The 15,645-nt window shown below is 47.7% G+C and overlaps 1 protein-coding gene across 1 annotated transcript; it reads right to left on the minus strand.

Annotated features, from left to right (window-relative positions):
• Positions 1–9,292: 9,292 nt before the first annotated feature.
• Positions 9,293–12,056, minus strand: LOC102432194 (mammaglobin-A-like). The gene is made up of 3 exons (XM_006106923.3): positions 11,917–12,056; positions 11,334–11,521; positions 9,293–9,490 (listed from the first exon to the last, which is right to left on the minus strand). The coding sequence occupies exons 1-3, from the start codon at positions 11,969–11,971 to the stop codon at positions 9,452–9,454; spliced, it is 282 nt and encodes a 93-aa protein (XP_006106985.1). The 5' UTR covers positions 11,972–12,056; the 3' UTR covers positions 9,293–9,451.
• Positions 12,057–15,645: the final 3,589 nt, after the last annotated feature.

Genomic DNA, 15,645 nt, shown 5'->3' on the forward strand with positions numbered 1-15,645 from the left:
AGCAGATGTAAGATTTCCAAACCCAGGAGCCCCAGTGGGACTCAGAACCTAAACAAAGCCTTCAATATTCAGCAAGGCAAAGACGAAGGGCCTCTGAATTTACCAACACTAAAAGATCAAATGAGAAAGTACTCTGGGCCAGACCCCGAGGACCTGTTGGGCAAAGAAATATTATAAATTACAGTTTGTCACCAATAGTTGGCCTGACATCTCAAGAAAATGCTAACATAATGTTCACAATTGTAGATCAAGTCGCCTGGAGAAGGGCTGGCCCAGAGGCCAGCAACAGAAGCCACAGCAGTAAACTTAGATCTTATTACATACACAACCTTCACAAAATTCACACTCTAAGGAAGAAGGTAGCAGTTTAAATCCAAGCAGCTAGGGCCTGCTCCCTCTTTCTCTAGCCTCATCTGCCTATACATAATTTTCCAAGGTCTTTATTAACTTAAAGACTTTGGAGCAATGCTGGGTTAAATGATAAACATCTAAATTTTTAGAAAAAACAAACCTGAAACATTAGCTGCAAGACAAGTTTTAATTTGCCTGCTCTTAGTTTTTATTGCAGAACGTCTCTAGTACATTGTTGAAGGTATATTTTCTTGAAAGTAAAAGTGCGTTTAAAATGTGTTCATAAATGTTAATCTAAGAAATGCTGACTGTTTACTTTTTGGTAAACATTGAAAAATTAAGGTGTCTGAGAGTGAAGAATTCTAACACATTTCAAAGAAAGAAAAGGTCCGTACACGTTGCTGGTGGTATGACAGAAAGAAAATTAGAGTAGAAGTAGTTAATGGAAGGTTTGCATTTTTGAAGGACATAGAAAAAGGTTTGAAGGCTAATTTGAGAGTGTGAATTTTGTGAAGGTTGCGTATGTAATAAGAAAAAAAAAGAAATGCTGAAAAAAGAAATAAGTTCTAAAGTTAACTATTCGCAAGAGTTCTAAAAGGGTCATAAAATCTCAGGGTAGCTTAAACAAAGGCTACACCACTACCTTATCTCCCTGCCAAGGACAGAGTACATGGTTAATACAGACAGGGAGGGCAGGAGGAGGTTGCTGAGTACTTCTTAAGCAAAACCGGAATATTCAGCAGCGGAATTTTAAGACAGGAGCATGAATAATGCCTCATACCACCACGCAGCCTGCTCTTCAGATCGGCTGGGGGGTGGGTGGCATCTGTATTTACGGGTCAAATGTATCAGTTTGCTTACTTTGCTTTTTCAATAAAGGTGCATACTTCAATTACTTAATGAGTCAGCTTTTCACAATATAATCAAGGTCTCATATAAGCTCAGTTATATGAGAAGTCAATATTTTATGAGTAATTGGTTCTGACAAAGTCCAAAGTAAAATTTGCATACATATGCAAATAAGCACTAGCCAAAATGAATGCTGTCTAAAAGTTAATTTAAGCTTAATAAAAAGGAGGAATTTAAAATCTCTCCTGCGACCATTTATAAAGTAAACTAACAATTATTATGCAAGTATTAAATCTCAGCATTAACGAGACACCACAAGTAAAGAGAAAGTTACTTTTGCCCTAGCTGGTTTGGCTGAGCGAACAGAATGTTGGCCTGCTGACTAAAGGGTCCCAGGTTCAATTCCAGTCAAGGGCACATACGCAGGCTGCAGGCTCGGGCCCCCATAGGAATGTTTTCTTTCCCTTTCACCAGACCATTTGTTGTAACTCTTGCCGTTCTAATTGCTTAATCAAACCAAATTTTACAATACAGTTTATCTCTGCCAGGTCACAAGCCTACCTACTTCCGTGCCTCATCGTCCCTCTGATAGAGAGCAAGGATCTCTGGCTCTGAAAGAAAACTTCATCCCTCTCAGCATGCAAGCAGTCAGAGGAGCCCACCGAAGTCTATTTTTCCTGAAGGATTCAGAGCCAGGATCCTTGAGCACATGTGTGAGGCAGTGAGACAGACATGAGCAGAGCAAGGACGACGGGCCAACTGGAGAAGAAATAGATGGGACCCTGAGCCGTGCTTCTCGCCACCATAACTGCTGGGCGACATTCTCCCCAGACCCTGTCTCTAGAATGTGTCCTAGTTCCTTTATGAAACACAAACAGACAAACACGGGGAAAGGCGCCTGACAGCTCGCTGGGTCGCCTGCATGGAAACGCACCACATGCCAGTCACACAGGGAAGGGAGAAGCCCCCTCCTGCTCAGGACTGTGTGGTCACACTGGCTGCCCGTTGGAGGAAAACTAAAGTGTCCGCCTAGCGGAGGCCCTGATGTTACATTCTCTGAGCCAGGAACCTGACCTCTCCAAACGCACATGACCACCCCATGACCAACACCCCAGAAATGCTGCTGACCTGCGGCTCCACGATGACTGTGCCCGTGTGATACGCTGTGATGCCGGTCGTTCCCGTGTCACCCGCTGACCTGTGCCCCTTGCCCAGAAAGGAGATCAGCTGTGCGGCCTTTTCCTCTGTCTCCTTTGGTGAAGCACCACCTGCTGAGCACCAGGGGGCGCTGGGGTGAGGGAGCTGCCCAGTGGGGCCATGTGCTTGCCCCACCCTTTCCTACTTCCAGCTCCAGTGATTATTCAAGGCCCCCCCCCTCCCCCCGTCACCCCATTCCTCCTTTACACAGAAATCTGCTCGCTCTACAGGAGTTTCCTCAGCCCGTGCTGGGCCCTCACTCCCCAGGGTTATGTCTCAGCAGGTGCCCCACCTGCTCTCCATCCGCGTGGACACACTTCTAACCAGGTGTTGCCACTTTCTTTGCCCACCGCACTGGGGACTGTACTGCTTTGTTCTTCAATATCACGTTGTGGATTTGAAGGCCACTTGGTGGTTTAGTGTTTAATATTTGGTGGGTTTTGTGGGGGGATTTCAAAGGAGGACGGGCAGGCATGAACCCCAGGTTCAGTGTGTGCTGTGGACTCAGCCCAGGTGATGTGGATTCCCATGGGGTCGGGGCTTTGACCTGTGGCGGCCGATGGAAGTGTGTTTATGGGCTGTTTCTAAGGAAACATCACTCCCTCTAACTCTCCTTTGGACATTGTTTCTGTCCTGACAGCCTTGGTCTCCGACACTGGATGATAGTGACAGAGAGGAGAGGCCTTGGTAGCAGGGAGATCATTTCCGTGTCGCTTAAGGGGGACAGCGAGCCCGGCTCCCGGGGTCCAGCGTGGAACCTGTCTCTGCAGCCACCACTGAGGGGGCCCTGATGCCTTCCCGGGGAGGCAGGGAGGGGGCAGGGGAACGCTCAGCAGCATCAGGATTTGGGGTGCGGGTTCCAATTTCCACCTGGGGCGCATGTGGACTCAGTCAGCTGGAGAGAGGCAGTTAACTTGTCTGAGTGTCAGCACCTGGAGGCTATTCTGTCTTTACAAGAAAATAACAGGAATTAAACGATCGCATCTGTACAAGACCCCGCACCGGGTCTCGGTCAGATGATCCCCTGACAGGAGCCGTCCATGCAGACCCTGACCTTCCTCTCAGAGAAGGCACTTCTGAGTCACCTTCCTCCCTCCCGGCTCCTCCTCCACGGCCTCCTCCTGTGCTTCCACACCACCAGGCTGGTCACCTGCTGCCCCTCCAGGCCTGTGCCCTCCACGCTCATGCCTTCCCCGGGCTCAGCGGCATCTGTGTCTCAAGCTTCTGGGGCTCCTGGTGGCCTCAGTTTCTCGTCTGCTGCTCTGTGGGTGTGACATCGGAAGAGATGGCCAGTAAGTCTGCTGCTCTGTGGGTGTGACATCGGAAGAGACAGCCATTAAGTCCGCTGGCCCTGGCCGGGTTGGCTCAGTGGATAGAGTGCCAACCAAATGGCTTCGGGTTCGATTGTGGTCAAGGGCACTTACCTCGGTTGCAGAGTCCTCCCCGGGCCCCACCCTGGTTGGGGCCCGTGCAGGAGGCAACCAATGGATGTGTTTCTCTCACATCAATGTTTCTGTCTTTCCCTCTCTCCTCCACTCTCTCTAAAAATCAATGAAATAATATCCTTGGGTGAGAATTAAAAATAAAGGAGAGAACAGCTGGCCCGTCGTTTTGAAGGATTTCAAATCCAAGTGAAACTGCCTTTTGGAGTCACTGGCCATTGCATTCAAAGAGGAAGCCTACAGGCGCCGCCTAGTGTTGGGTGGTAGATTGCACGTGTTCAGGGAGAGCCCAGGTTCTGCATGAAACGGCGCCCCTGGTGGGCAGGACTCACAGTTGCGCTCAGTGTAAGGAAACCTCAGGCTGCTCCCTGCTGGGTGCCAGTCCCCCTGGGGACCTGCCTGGCCACTCCTCACCCCGCGATCCATGTGAGAGGTCTGACATCTGGGAAATTAGACCCCACAGAGGACATAAGTGAGACCAATGGGATCATAAATAGTTGAATTAATAATCCATGAGCAAATGCCAAAGTTATGAGCCATCCCGCTCCCGGTAAAGAAGCCCCACAAACTCCCACTTCTGCCGATGACCGTACAGCTTGTGTGAGACCCACACGTCCCCAAGAACAAGCAGAGCATCTACATGAAATGCGAAGTCAGCTGCCTGACGGAGTTGGTTCGCCCCAAGGCGGTATGGACTTGAGGGTCAAGATTCTAGGCAAAGGGCAGCGACAGAGATGGGGGCGCACCACTCGGCACCTTTCCCCTTCGGGCACCTCCAGGTCCCAGGAAGACGAGGCGCAGGTTGTTGAGAAACCAAACGGCGGGAGGCGAGAAAAGCCACTTCGAAGGCAGAGGTAGCAGTGGCGGTTCCCACTGAGCGGATTTACAGTCACACGTGTGATGAGTTAAAAGTGTAGGGAGATCAGCCCTGACACCTGATGAGCCATCTCCTACTGGCGGCTCCTTGAAGATCCATGGATTCTACACCCTTTTGGCGTTTGCTCTTGACCGTGTCTTAGAACAGACCTGCTTCCTCTGCAGCAGGTGCAGCCAAGCTTTTCAGTCCCGCATTTCCTCATGGAACAGCTGTGCTGGGCCTGGCCCGTGTGGCTCCGTTGGCTGCAGCATCGTCCTCTCCGTCTCTACAGGTGCCCAAGGGAACTTCACAATTGAGTTCCAAGCCCCTCGACAAGACAATCACCTGGTATCTGGGTCGTTGGCAAACCTTTTAGAGGTCAGGGCTGGGTTCCCTTCTCATGCCTGCTCTTCTCTCTCCTAGACCTTCTGGAGGGACTTTTGCATCATGGAAGCCCAGAGGGAGCAGATACCATGGCTCCTGCCAAAGCAGAGTTTACTCCGAATCCACTGCTGCTCAGCAGATGAAGCTGCCCACAACCCAGACGGAGGCAGGAAGCAGCTGTGCCTCAGCGACCTGAGCGAGACAGGGAAAGACTCGAGAGGCAGGTAACCAGCTGGGGCCTGACAGGCAGTGGAAGGTAGGCGAGGGGATGGGCTACAGTTAGGGGTGGGCTTGGCACGCATGGATGGGTCCTATGGATGCAAGAGAGCCTAGATTAGGGGTGGGGAACCTTTCCTTCTGCCAAGAGCCATTTGGATACTTAGAACATCACTCATGGGCCATACAAAATTATCAACTTTAAAATTAACCTGCTCACTTTGATCAAACATTTCATTAACTCGCCCCTAATGCCTTGGCAATGCGACCAAATGATTTCTCGGCCTTATACAGCGTGGGGTCCGGACGTTCCCCACCCCTGGCTGAACCTGTTTCATCATCTTCTCTCTCACCAGGTGGTGATCATTACCAACTCGATTCCTGGACTGTGGTCGGTTATTTGCACCACAGCACTAATGCGGAGGGAGGGAAGGGAAATGTAAAACAGTGACTTTTAAAGAGCAAAAAGTTTTACATTTTGATCTTTTTTCTTCTTCTATTGTTCATACTTTTTTGCCATGCATAAGAAATCTGTGCCTAACATAAAGACACTAAGATTTGTCCTGTTTTCTTCTAGGAGTTTTATATTTTTAGATTTTACATTTAGTCCTATGGTACATCATGAGTTAAATCTGATATACTGGTGGGTCTGGAGATTTTTTAATATATCGAGTTGTTCATAAACCATCTGTTGAAATGTATCCTTCCTGCACTGGATTGCTTATCCACCTTTGTGAAAAGCCAAGTGACCATCCTATATAATAAAGAGGTAATATGTAAATTGACCCTCACTCCATCATGCTGTCACAAGATGGCTGCGCCCACAGAGGAGGCAGGGTTCCCGTAACACAAGATGGTTGTGTCCACAGTGGAGGTGGGGTTCCCTTAACGAGCCATAATGAGCGATCAGCAGGGATCTGAGGCTGTGTGGCACTGGGCTGGGGCATGGGACCTGAGGCTGCACCCCCTGCTCGGTGGGGCTTGACAGGGGACCTCCACTACAGCCCTAGCCCAGGCACCAGGCTGGGGGACCTCAGGCTGTGCCCCCAGTTCAGCGGGGATTGATGGGTAACCTCAAGTCATACCCCCTGCCTCGGCACCGGGCTGGGGGGACTCAGGCTGTGTTCCCCACCCCAGTTCCAGGCTGGGGGACCTGAGACTGTGCACCCCCGCCCAGCAAGGCTTGACAGGGGACCTCAGGCTGCTCCCCCGCCTCGGTGCCAGGATTGGGGAACTCAGGCTGTGCCCCACACCTGGCCGGGCTTGATGGAGGCCCAGAGGCTGCGCCCCCAACTGGAGGAGCTTGACGGGGAACCTGAGGTTGCGCCCCCTGCCTGGTTCAGATTGATGGGGGTGGGGCAGCAGGGTCTGGATCTCGCTCAATGGGGGTGGGACTGGTTGGGTCTGGGTCTGGTGTGATTTCGAGGTACACACAGGTGGGCAGGGACTTGACTCTGGATCCCATGGCATGCCCCAGACTCTGAAAGGAGGAACATTTTCTTATACATTTTACTAATTTTCTTCAATCTCTGACACTTCTATTATAGAGAAAGGGCAAATAGCAATATTAAAATATTTTCTCTAATTCCCTTTTAATATGCATGAATTTCTGCACCAGGCCACTTTATATAAAAAGTTCTGTTTCTGGACTCTATGGTTCCTTACATCTATTTGTTCATCTTTACATCAATACCATACTATCCTGACTACTTGTGATAAATTTTGAAGTTATGTAGTATTGCCCCTCCAAATTTGTCTTATTTTTCAAAATTTTTTTGGCTATTGTAGGTCTATTGCAGTTAAATATAAATTTTGAAATCAGATTTTTCACAAACTTACCAAAATAAAACAAGCCTATTTGGACTTTGGTTGAGATTGCATTGCATTAAATCCATAAATCAATTTGGAGGAAACTGACATCTTAAGAATATTGTTTCCTATCCATGAACACTATGTATATCTCATGTAGGTCTTCATGAATTTCTCTCAGCAATATTTTATATGTTTTACTCTACAGGTCTTTTGTGTCTTTTATTAAGTTTATTCCTAAGATATTGATAATTTTAGACATTATTGTGAGTTGCACTTTCTTAATTTCAATATCTGATTGTTCAAGAGTATAAAAATATAAGTAATTTTTGTATATTTATCTTATATCCTGCAACCATGCTAAACTCACTTAACCCTCTGGTAGACACTCTCAGATTTCCTACAATTCATCTCTCAAAATAGTTTTACACTTGATCTTAGCCAAAAGACCAAGAAGTGATTCTTCATTTATGGTGCCTTTTCCTTTTTGCTCCACTGCACTGGCTAGAACTTCCTACAAAACGTTCAGAAGCAATGGCACTGACATCCTTGCACTCAGCTTGTTGGGAGGAATGCATCCATTCACCATGATGTTTGGTAGAGGTTTCTTGTGTGTTTTTTAATGAGCTTTATCAAACCAAGGAAATTCCCTTTAAATTATAATTTTCCTAGAGTTTTTATCATAAATTACTGAATTGTCAAACCCATCTTCAGCATCTGTCATCATATGATTTTCCTCATGTATTGATATGGTAAACTGTATTAGTTGGCTTTCAAATGTTCAATCTATATTATTGATATAAACTTATTTGATTAAGATGTTCTACCCATTTTAATGTAGAATCACATTGGATTTGACGTGCTAGCAATTGGTTTAAAACTCTTACCTTGATGTTCATGAAGAATAATTGTCTAGCTTTCCTTACAATATCTTTGTCTGGTTTAGGGATCCCAACAATGTTGGTTGGCCTCATAGATGGAGTGGGAAAGTATTCTTACCTGTTCAATTTCCCGGTTGAGGTAGTGTAGAATTGGTATTATTTCTTCCTTGAATAAATGGTAACATTTACCACTAAAATGATTTGGTCCAGTCACGAATTCATGCACTGGTGGGTCCTGCAGGAAAGAGGGTACCCGGGAGGTTGGCGGGCCAGCACTGCCTCTGATCAAGGTTTGGGTGGCCGATCTGTGGCAGCTCCAGCAGCGATGGGAGGAGGGACGGAAGGTAGGAACACAGGGAAAGGGCGGGCAGCCCACAGACACTGACTCTGCTAGCACCTTGATCTTGGAGTTCCCAGTCTCAATAAATGTTTGCTTCACCCACCTGGTCTATGTACCTCCTTAAGCAGCCTGAGCGTACGAGCACAGTATGTACAGTCTGTATCCACTCAGAACTCTGTGTTTATTATGCTTAGACGTGTAAAAATATAATTTTCATCTGAGGTACCATTTACCTTCAACTCAGCAGCTTTCACACGCAGGTCCTTTAGGGCTCCAACTCAATGTCCACATAATGTCTACAATGGCCTCTTCAAATGGCCAGGGTCAAGCAGGAGCAAAGGAAACTTCCCACAGGCCTCAGAGCCCCAGGACTGCATGGCCCAGGAGTTCTCACTAAAGAACTGTGTGCATGCGTGCGTGCGTGTGCATACATGTGCGTGTGTGTGCATGTGTATGTGTGTGTGCAGATGTGTGTGTGTGTGTGTGTTGGGTAAGCTATAAGCTGTGGGTGTTGGGGAAAGAGTCCTTTGCCTGGGCCTAGTGGTGTCTGGGCCTGGGCGGGAGTGTTCTGGAGAAGTGGGAGGGCGTTCAAGCAAGAATGCAGCCCTGCTTTGCCTGTGTCCCCTCTCTCAATGCTCTGCTCCCTCCCCGCACCTCGCGTCAGGGACAGAGAGCACCCAGAGGGGAACCCGGCCCTGGGGACAGGGTGCAGCATGGACTTGAAAACATGGGTGGGTCCTGGAGCCTGAGTACCTGAGTTCGGCTAAGAGGGTCCTGGGGGGCGGGTAGGACACTTTCCCAAGGACAGGCCTCTGTTGGGCTTGGAATGGTCATGGGTAGGGAGCCCTGCAGATCCTCGAGTCTCCGACACGAGTTCTGATCTGAACGCCCCTGTCCCAGCTGTGGGCAGTGCAGTGTGAGCGGAGTCTCCTAAGGTCCCCATTTGGGTCAGTAACCAAAGAGAGCCTTGGTGTTGCAGGTGCTTTATTGAAATGAACATGTGGGGGAGGTTTCAACAATTGTCTTGCAGTTTCAGGATCAAAAGGCACAGAGGGGAGCTAAGCTGTGGTTCTGCCATGGAGAGTCGCTGTCGGGCCATCTGTCGTCGGAGGAAAGGTCCTGTCGGTCAGTAGGAGGCACACTGCCTGCTGTTGTATATGGCGGCCTGGAAACAGACAAGAAGCACTCACACCCCCTCTCCCACAGAGGCCGTCCTGGAGCACAGACGTGGCCTCTCCTTGTTTCCCGGCTGTGTCCGCACCCACGGAGAGAAGCGGGCTGGGTTCAGCCAGAATTCTCTCCTTGTTCTGTCAGAGCCTTTCCCTGCGCATTTCCTCTGCTTTGAAAGAGGCCTCCCATGCACCTGCTGTGCTGCCACTTCTCTGGGTCTCAGCCCAGCAGGAGCCCGTGTGCATCTGGGGGCTGTGGGCCTGGCCCCCTGAGCCTGCCACGTGCTTGTGGCCACAGAACTGAGGAGACACGCACTCGAGGGTTTTGTCTAACCTCCGTTTGCAAAGAGAAAGGCCATCACCTGCCATTGAAGGGGCTGCACATGGCTTCAGGTGTGACTATGGTCAATGCCTGTCCCATAAATAGGACCCTTTCACTCTTTTCAATGGACAGTTTAGTCGTGTTAAGGTCCCAACCTCCAGGGCCTTCTCTCACTCAAGTGCCGCTCCTGGCCCTGAACATACCCACTCCCCTACCCTCCCCTGGAAGCCACGCTCTGCCTGTTCCTCAGAGACTGGCCACTGCACACATTACAACACGTGTCCTTTCCTGACGCGCTTATGTTTATCATGGTTCCTGCAGATTCCCCAGCTTGTCAGACACCTGTGTCAGAAAGCTCCTAGTTATGCAGATGTTTATGTCTCTGCTGGGGCAATATTTCTCTATTGCTGCCCTGGACTGCTTGCAATGGGCTGCTTGCGTGGGGAATGAATTCTAGGAAAGTCTGAACCATATCTGTTCTAAATAGAAAGAAGGTCTCCTTGCTTATACTGACTTTTGTTTTCAACAATTCCACCACCCATGGCTAGTTCATAGCCAAGGTGTCCACCTGTCACTCAGGGGGCCTTCCTTCATGCCCAGGAGGTTCAGCCACTTATTCTAGCAAACGTGGGTGCTCCAAAGGGCACTGGGAATCGCGTTCCTGAGAGGTGGGATCTGCCTGACATGTCTGATCTCTTTAGAAAATTCTTTTTAAAAAAATGTATATTTATTGATTTTAGAGAGGAAGGAAAGGGAGAGAGAGTAATGGAAACATCAATGATGAGAGTCACTGATGGATGTCTCCTGCACCACTTATTGGGGTGGAGCCTGCAATCAGAGGAGGTGCCCTTGACCCTAATCAAACCTGGGACTCTGCAGTCCTCAGGATGATGCTCTGTCCACTGAGCCAAACCGCCTAGGGCTTTAGAAAATTCTTTAAAACGCTTTCCTATTTGTGTTTATCACTCTTAAAGGTGAGGATCCTCTCGAGAACCAGATGTTTGGGGGCTGAGGAGTAGGTAAGCCTTTGCCCACCCACTCTCGTCCCTCATGGCCTTTCTCATATAGAGATTCCACCACGTGAGCAGGCAAACCAGCCCCAGCCCCTTGGATGGCTTTCTGGATGTCAACCTATTCACACTCACCAACAACTACATTCACTGAGATGACATGAAGCGTGATCAGCACTTGCTTTCAAGACATTAGTAGCACCTTAGCTGGGTGGGCCCAGTGGATACAGCATTGGCCTGCGGACTGAAGGGGCCCGGGATTGATTCCAGTCAAGGGCACATGAACAGGTTGTGGAATCGATTTCCAGTAGTTGGCATGCAGCAGGCAGCCGATCAATGATGATCTCTCATCCCTGGTGTTTCTCTCTCTCTCTCTCCCTTCATCTTTGAAATCAATAAAAATACATTTTAAAAATAATAATTAAGAAAAAAGCAGTTAGTAGCACACTGAGAGCCTGCCTGCCCCTGGCCAGTGCTTCAGAGCAGGTGAGACGGAACCGCCATTACCATCATCTCCATGACATTGTTCAGAGTTTCCTCATCCTGGTCGAGAAAGCATTGCTTTATTTTCTTTAGGGCATTTGCGGTGAATTCACTCGGAATAAACCGTTGAAGATCTTTGATGTATTCAGTCTTCGACTCTGTAGGATCAATGGTCTTATTGATCACCTCCTCCAATGATTCGCAGCCAGAACCTAGGAAGACAGAACACAAAACCAGGCTCAGATCCAGAGGCTCCAACTCCTTGCTGGGCGTCACCATGACGATTGTCATCTTCTTACCTCCCAGTAGAGACAGACATTCAGAGAGATTATGGGCAATGGTCCGAGTCCTCAATTCTGGGAGAGCAAACTCAGGGTCTTGGATTTTCTCTGAGCAGCAAGACATCTGCCTCCTTGTCCCCCCTCCCACACACAACACCTCCAGCTCCCTGGCTTCCACAGCCCACAGAGCCAAACACGATGGAGCCATGAGGAATGAAGACACCAGAGATATGAGGTGCTCTAGCCTGGGGCTTGGGGAGCAGGAGGTCTGCCACAGGGGCCCTGACACCAACCTCCCCCCAAAGCCTGGCCCTGTCAGCACTCACCGGCATAGCAGGAAAGGGGGAGGGCGCTCAGCATGAGGACCACCACCAGCTTCATGGCTCAGGCGGCTGCTGTTGGCTGGTCACTGGACGTGGCAGGAAAGAAGGATCACTTTGGAGGTGAGAGCCCAGACTCCTCCTTTTATTCTCCTGGCGGCCACTTAATCCCTCCCACAGATGATGGAATGAGTCACAGGATGAACCTGGCATTGGGCCCAGAAAAGACAGCAAGAAGCATCTAGAACCCAGCCCGCCCGTGGTCTGTTTGTAGAAGCCAAGGAAACAGAGATTTAAAAAATCTCAGAATTTTCAGAACTGCAATCATGGTAATAACATTAGATGAAATTCATGCTTGTGAAATAAGAAGGCAAATTACAGCATTGTGAGTCTGTGTTGTCATTCTTGTATTTTTATTATTGTGGTCCTCATTACCTCCTCCTCCCCCTCCAACTCTTCCTCCCTCTCCACGTGCCTCCTCCCCTCCCCTTCTCCCTCCACCCCCCTTACTCCTCTTTTTTCTTTTCTGCTTCTGTGAAGTACAGAGATCTACACATTCTATTTCTGTTCCTCCGGCTTCACCAATCACCAGGGCTGGGTGCCATACCACCCAGCGCCTGTGGAGGGCAGTCTTTCCTCTCCCATAGACTAAGTCAGGTGCCTTCTGTTGGACAATAGCAATAGCTTCTCCCCTTGGTTGAAGTTTGTTTGTACAAAGACTATCTCATTAGTTAAGCCGATTTTATAAATTTAGTTATAAATGTAGAGTTACATTTTGTTCAGTTTTGTTAGCTTGAGGGTTTTCTTCCACTGATTCAGTAGATGATGTGAGAAGTAGAATTACTGATGCTTAAGGGAGGCAGAGCTGGATGGTGGGATGATATCTGGGTGCGTTCAGATGTGGATTTGCATCTTGGATGCCACCACTAACCCTGAAGTGTCTTTGGGTAAGATAGTGTGGTTATCCCTTTCCTTCATTTCTACAACGAGCATAAATTACACCAAGGCTACTTTTGCAAGAATGCCAGACACTCAATGTAGAAACCTAGCACAGGGGCTAGAAAGGGTAATCATGACTAAACCACAGGTTTCATCTACACATCAATGCATCCATCCATCCATCCATACACACATACATATATCCTTTCGTCCATCCATACACCATTAATGTATCCATCCACCTGTCATACATGCATCCATCCTTCCAAACATCCATCCAAAGATCCATTCATCCATCCATTCAACTATATGTTCATCTATTTGTCCATCCACCCACCCATCCATCTTTCCAACCATCCATCCCATCCATCCACCCACCCATGCATCCTTCCAACCATCCATCCAAACATCCATTCCTTTATGCATCCATGTTCATAACAGTCATCATTCCCCTAAGTCTGGGCCCTGTGCTTCCTGTCACAGATTCAGCTGTAGAGACAAAGTAGACCAAGACCTTGCACCTGTGCAGCTTACCTGTAACTGGAAGTCAACAAACAAGCTTTTCATTAAATATGAGATAAAGGAAAGTGATTGTGTCAATGGAAAACCACTAGGGCAACATCTTGCAAGGAGGTCCCGGTGGGCTATCCCACCAGGACTCCTTAGGTTGTGTGACATTTCCTGCATCAGTGAACATTGAATCCAAGGGACCTTCTGGGGAAGCGTGTTCTAGGAGAGGCAACAGCATGTACAGAGGCCCTGAGTGCAGATGGCACTCGGCAAGGGAAGGGAAGCATGGAGAGTGTGCCTCTCGGTGTCAGACAGGGGCAGGCCACCTCATAAGATAGAAAACACACGTCAGTTTAAGCAGCAACTGTAAGAAGGAACAAGACAGCCCACGTGGCTTAGAGTAAAGAAAGAGAAATGGATGAGAGAGCCTGAGAGATGAGCCAATAGTTAATGACCCGTGAATGCACTGTCCTCTGTGGGGATGATTTGGGACTCATTTCTTTCCATCATTTAGCTGCATCCTACGTTTCCAAGCACAATATTGGTTTAGGAAGAAGCTAGGGATAAAGAAGCTTGTGTTCTTATGTGTGCACTTTCTCCCAGTTGACCATTGTTGGCCATCATTCCAAAGGCACAGGAATGACATTCATAATCCTTTAGTTATTTCCTTATAGCTTAACAGTAGAGCAGTAGAATAGTGACCTTGGAATAGAAATAACAAACTAGCCCTTATAATGAAACACAGAGACTAACCTTTAGAATAGAATGTAGAAACATAGACAATAGATAAGATTAAAATCAACAGAGCTAGATAGATGCTGGTGCTTCCGATGACCATTCTCAGGTGCGTCATAGAGCTATAATTCGGCTCATAAGAGACTCATTTAAAAGAAGTGTTCACAAGCAGAAATAGATAAAGCAAAAGGTGTGAATGCTTGTATTGCTGGCCTGATGGTTTCTGCTCCCAAAGGTCCTTTGACTCGGGTCCCCAAATTAAGTTCAGAAACTGGAACATTGAAGTAAACTTTGGTTTCGGTGTTGGAGTGACATCTCCGGGGCACCTGCTATGACAGACCCTGCTGTAGAGGTGAGCTCTTCAGTCAGCAGTGGGACATAAATGTGCGGTTAGAATTATATGGGACCGGTACTCAGGCTCAACCAAGACCTAAGATACACTCACACTAATATTCTCTATTTGAGGACTTGTCGTACTTAATAAAAGTAATAACATTCAGTGAGAGCTATTGTTATTCTCAGTGATTCACTGGAAATAAAATCGATACAAGGATCTTTAGTGTATATGATCCTTGACTTTTTCATTCATTGTAAGTTAGTTGAAGAAATTAGCTCTATAGTATTTGGACACAAGAAACTTTCTACTTTACTTCTCACTGATTCTGTAAAACTGGCTCTGCCACTGACTTCCAGGGCTGTGGAGACACTAGCCTCCAGGATGTTCTTGGCGGTGAACCTCTTCTTCCTTAAGATCATGCCAATATCTAGAAGTTGGTTGGGGAGGTACTTTCCCAGAACGAAATTCAGGACAGGCTCTGTTCTTAGAGACATCTTGATGGCAGTGAGATGTTTGTTGATTTTGTTGACCAGGCCCAGGGCAGGCACCTCCCATGCCTTTAGCCAAGCCAGCTTTGGGGTTTTCATAGGAGGTATCTTTGTACAATGGGAAGAGGCCTGGGCTTGTAGTGAGGCCTGAATTAGTTACAGCCTGTAAGTCCTCAGAACAGGGCTGGGCACAGAGTAGGTGCTATCTACACATCAGCTGCCAGCAATTAATTTATAAACCTGAGAAGGCTGCTCTATTAAACACTGGTGGCCTACAAGGACCAATGCAGACTATGGAACTTTCTGCTGTACTCCTTCCTGCATATCAGATATTTACATTATGATTCATAACAGTAGCAAAATTACAGTAATGAAGTAGCAATGAAAATAATTTTATGGTTGGGGGTCACCACATCATGAGGAACTGTATTAAAGGGTCGAGGCATTAGGAAGGTTGAGAACCACTACTCTAAGAGATCCAGAGATAATCACGTTCAGACACCAGGGAAAAGGTCAAAGTTGAAAATTAAGCACTATATTTTGATCCATTCTTACCTGGTATTTTTCTGACTCCTTCAAAGAGTTTCATTGAGATCTAGTTTATGCAGATCTTCTCTTTTGAACATAGTCTACATAACGTTGGTCTATTAACCTTCTCAATATCCAGCTGCTGCCTGTGTTACTTACTTCCAGGTTCAGTAAAACATGAGTGGCCAATAAAGGTAC

This window comes from Myotis lucifugus, unplaced genomic scaffold (genome assembly GCF_000147115.1).
Source record: "Myotis lucifugus unplaced genomic scaffold, Myoluc2.0 scaffold_948, whole genome shotgun sequence".
Classification (NCBI taxonomy): Eukaryota; Metazoa; Chordata; class Mammalia; order Chiroptera; family Vespertilionidae; genus Myotis; species Myotis lucifugus.

Excerpts from the sequence above, each read along its gene's own strand:
- LOC102432194 (XM_006106923.3), bottom strand. The coding sequence starts at position 11,971 with ATGAAGCTGGTGGTGGTCCTCATGCTGAGCGCCCTCCCCCTTTCCTGC. Across the intron at positions 11,522-11,916 it reads CCCCCTTTCCTGCTATGCCG|GTTCTGGCTGCGAATCATTG; the intron begins GTGAGTGCTGAC and ends CTGTCTTCCTAG. Across the intron at positions 9,491-11,333 it reads ACAATGTCATGGAGATGATG|GCCGCCATATACAACAGCAG; the intron begins GTAATGGCGGTT and ends GTCTGTTTCCAG.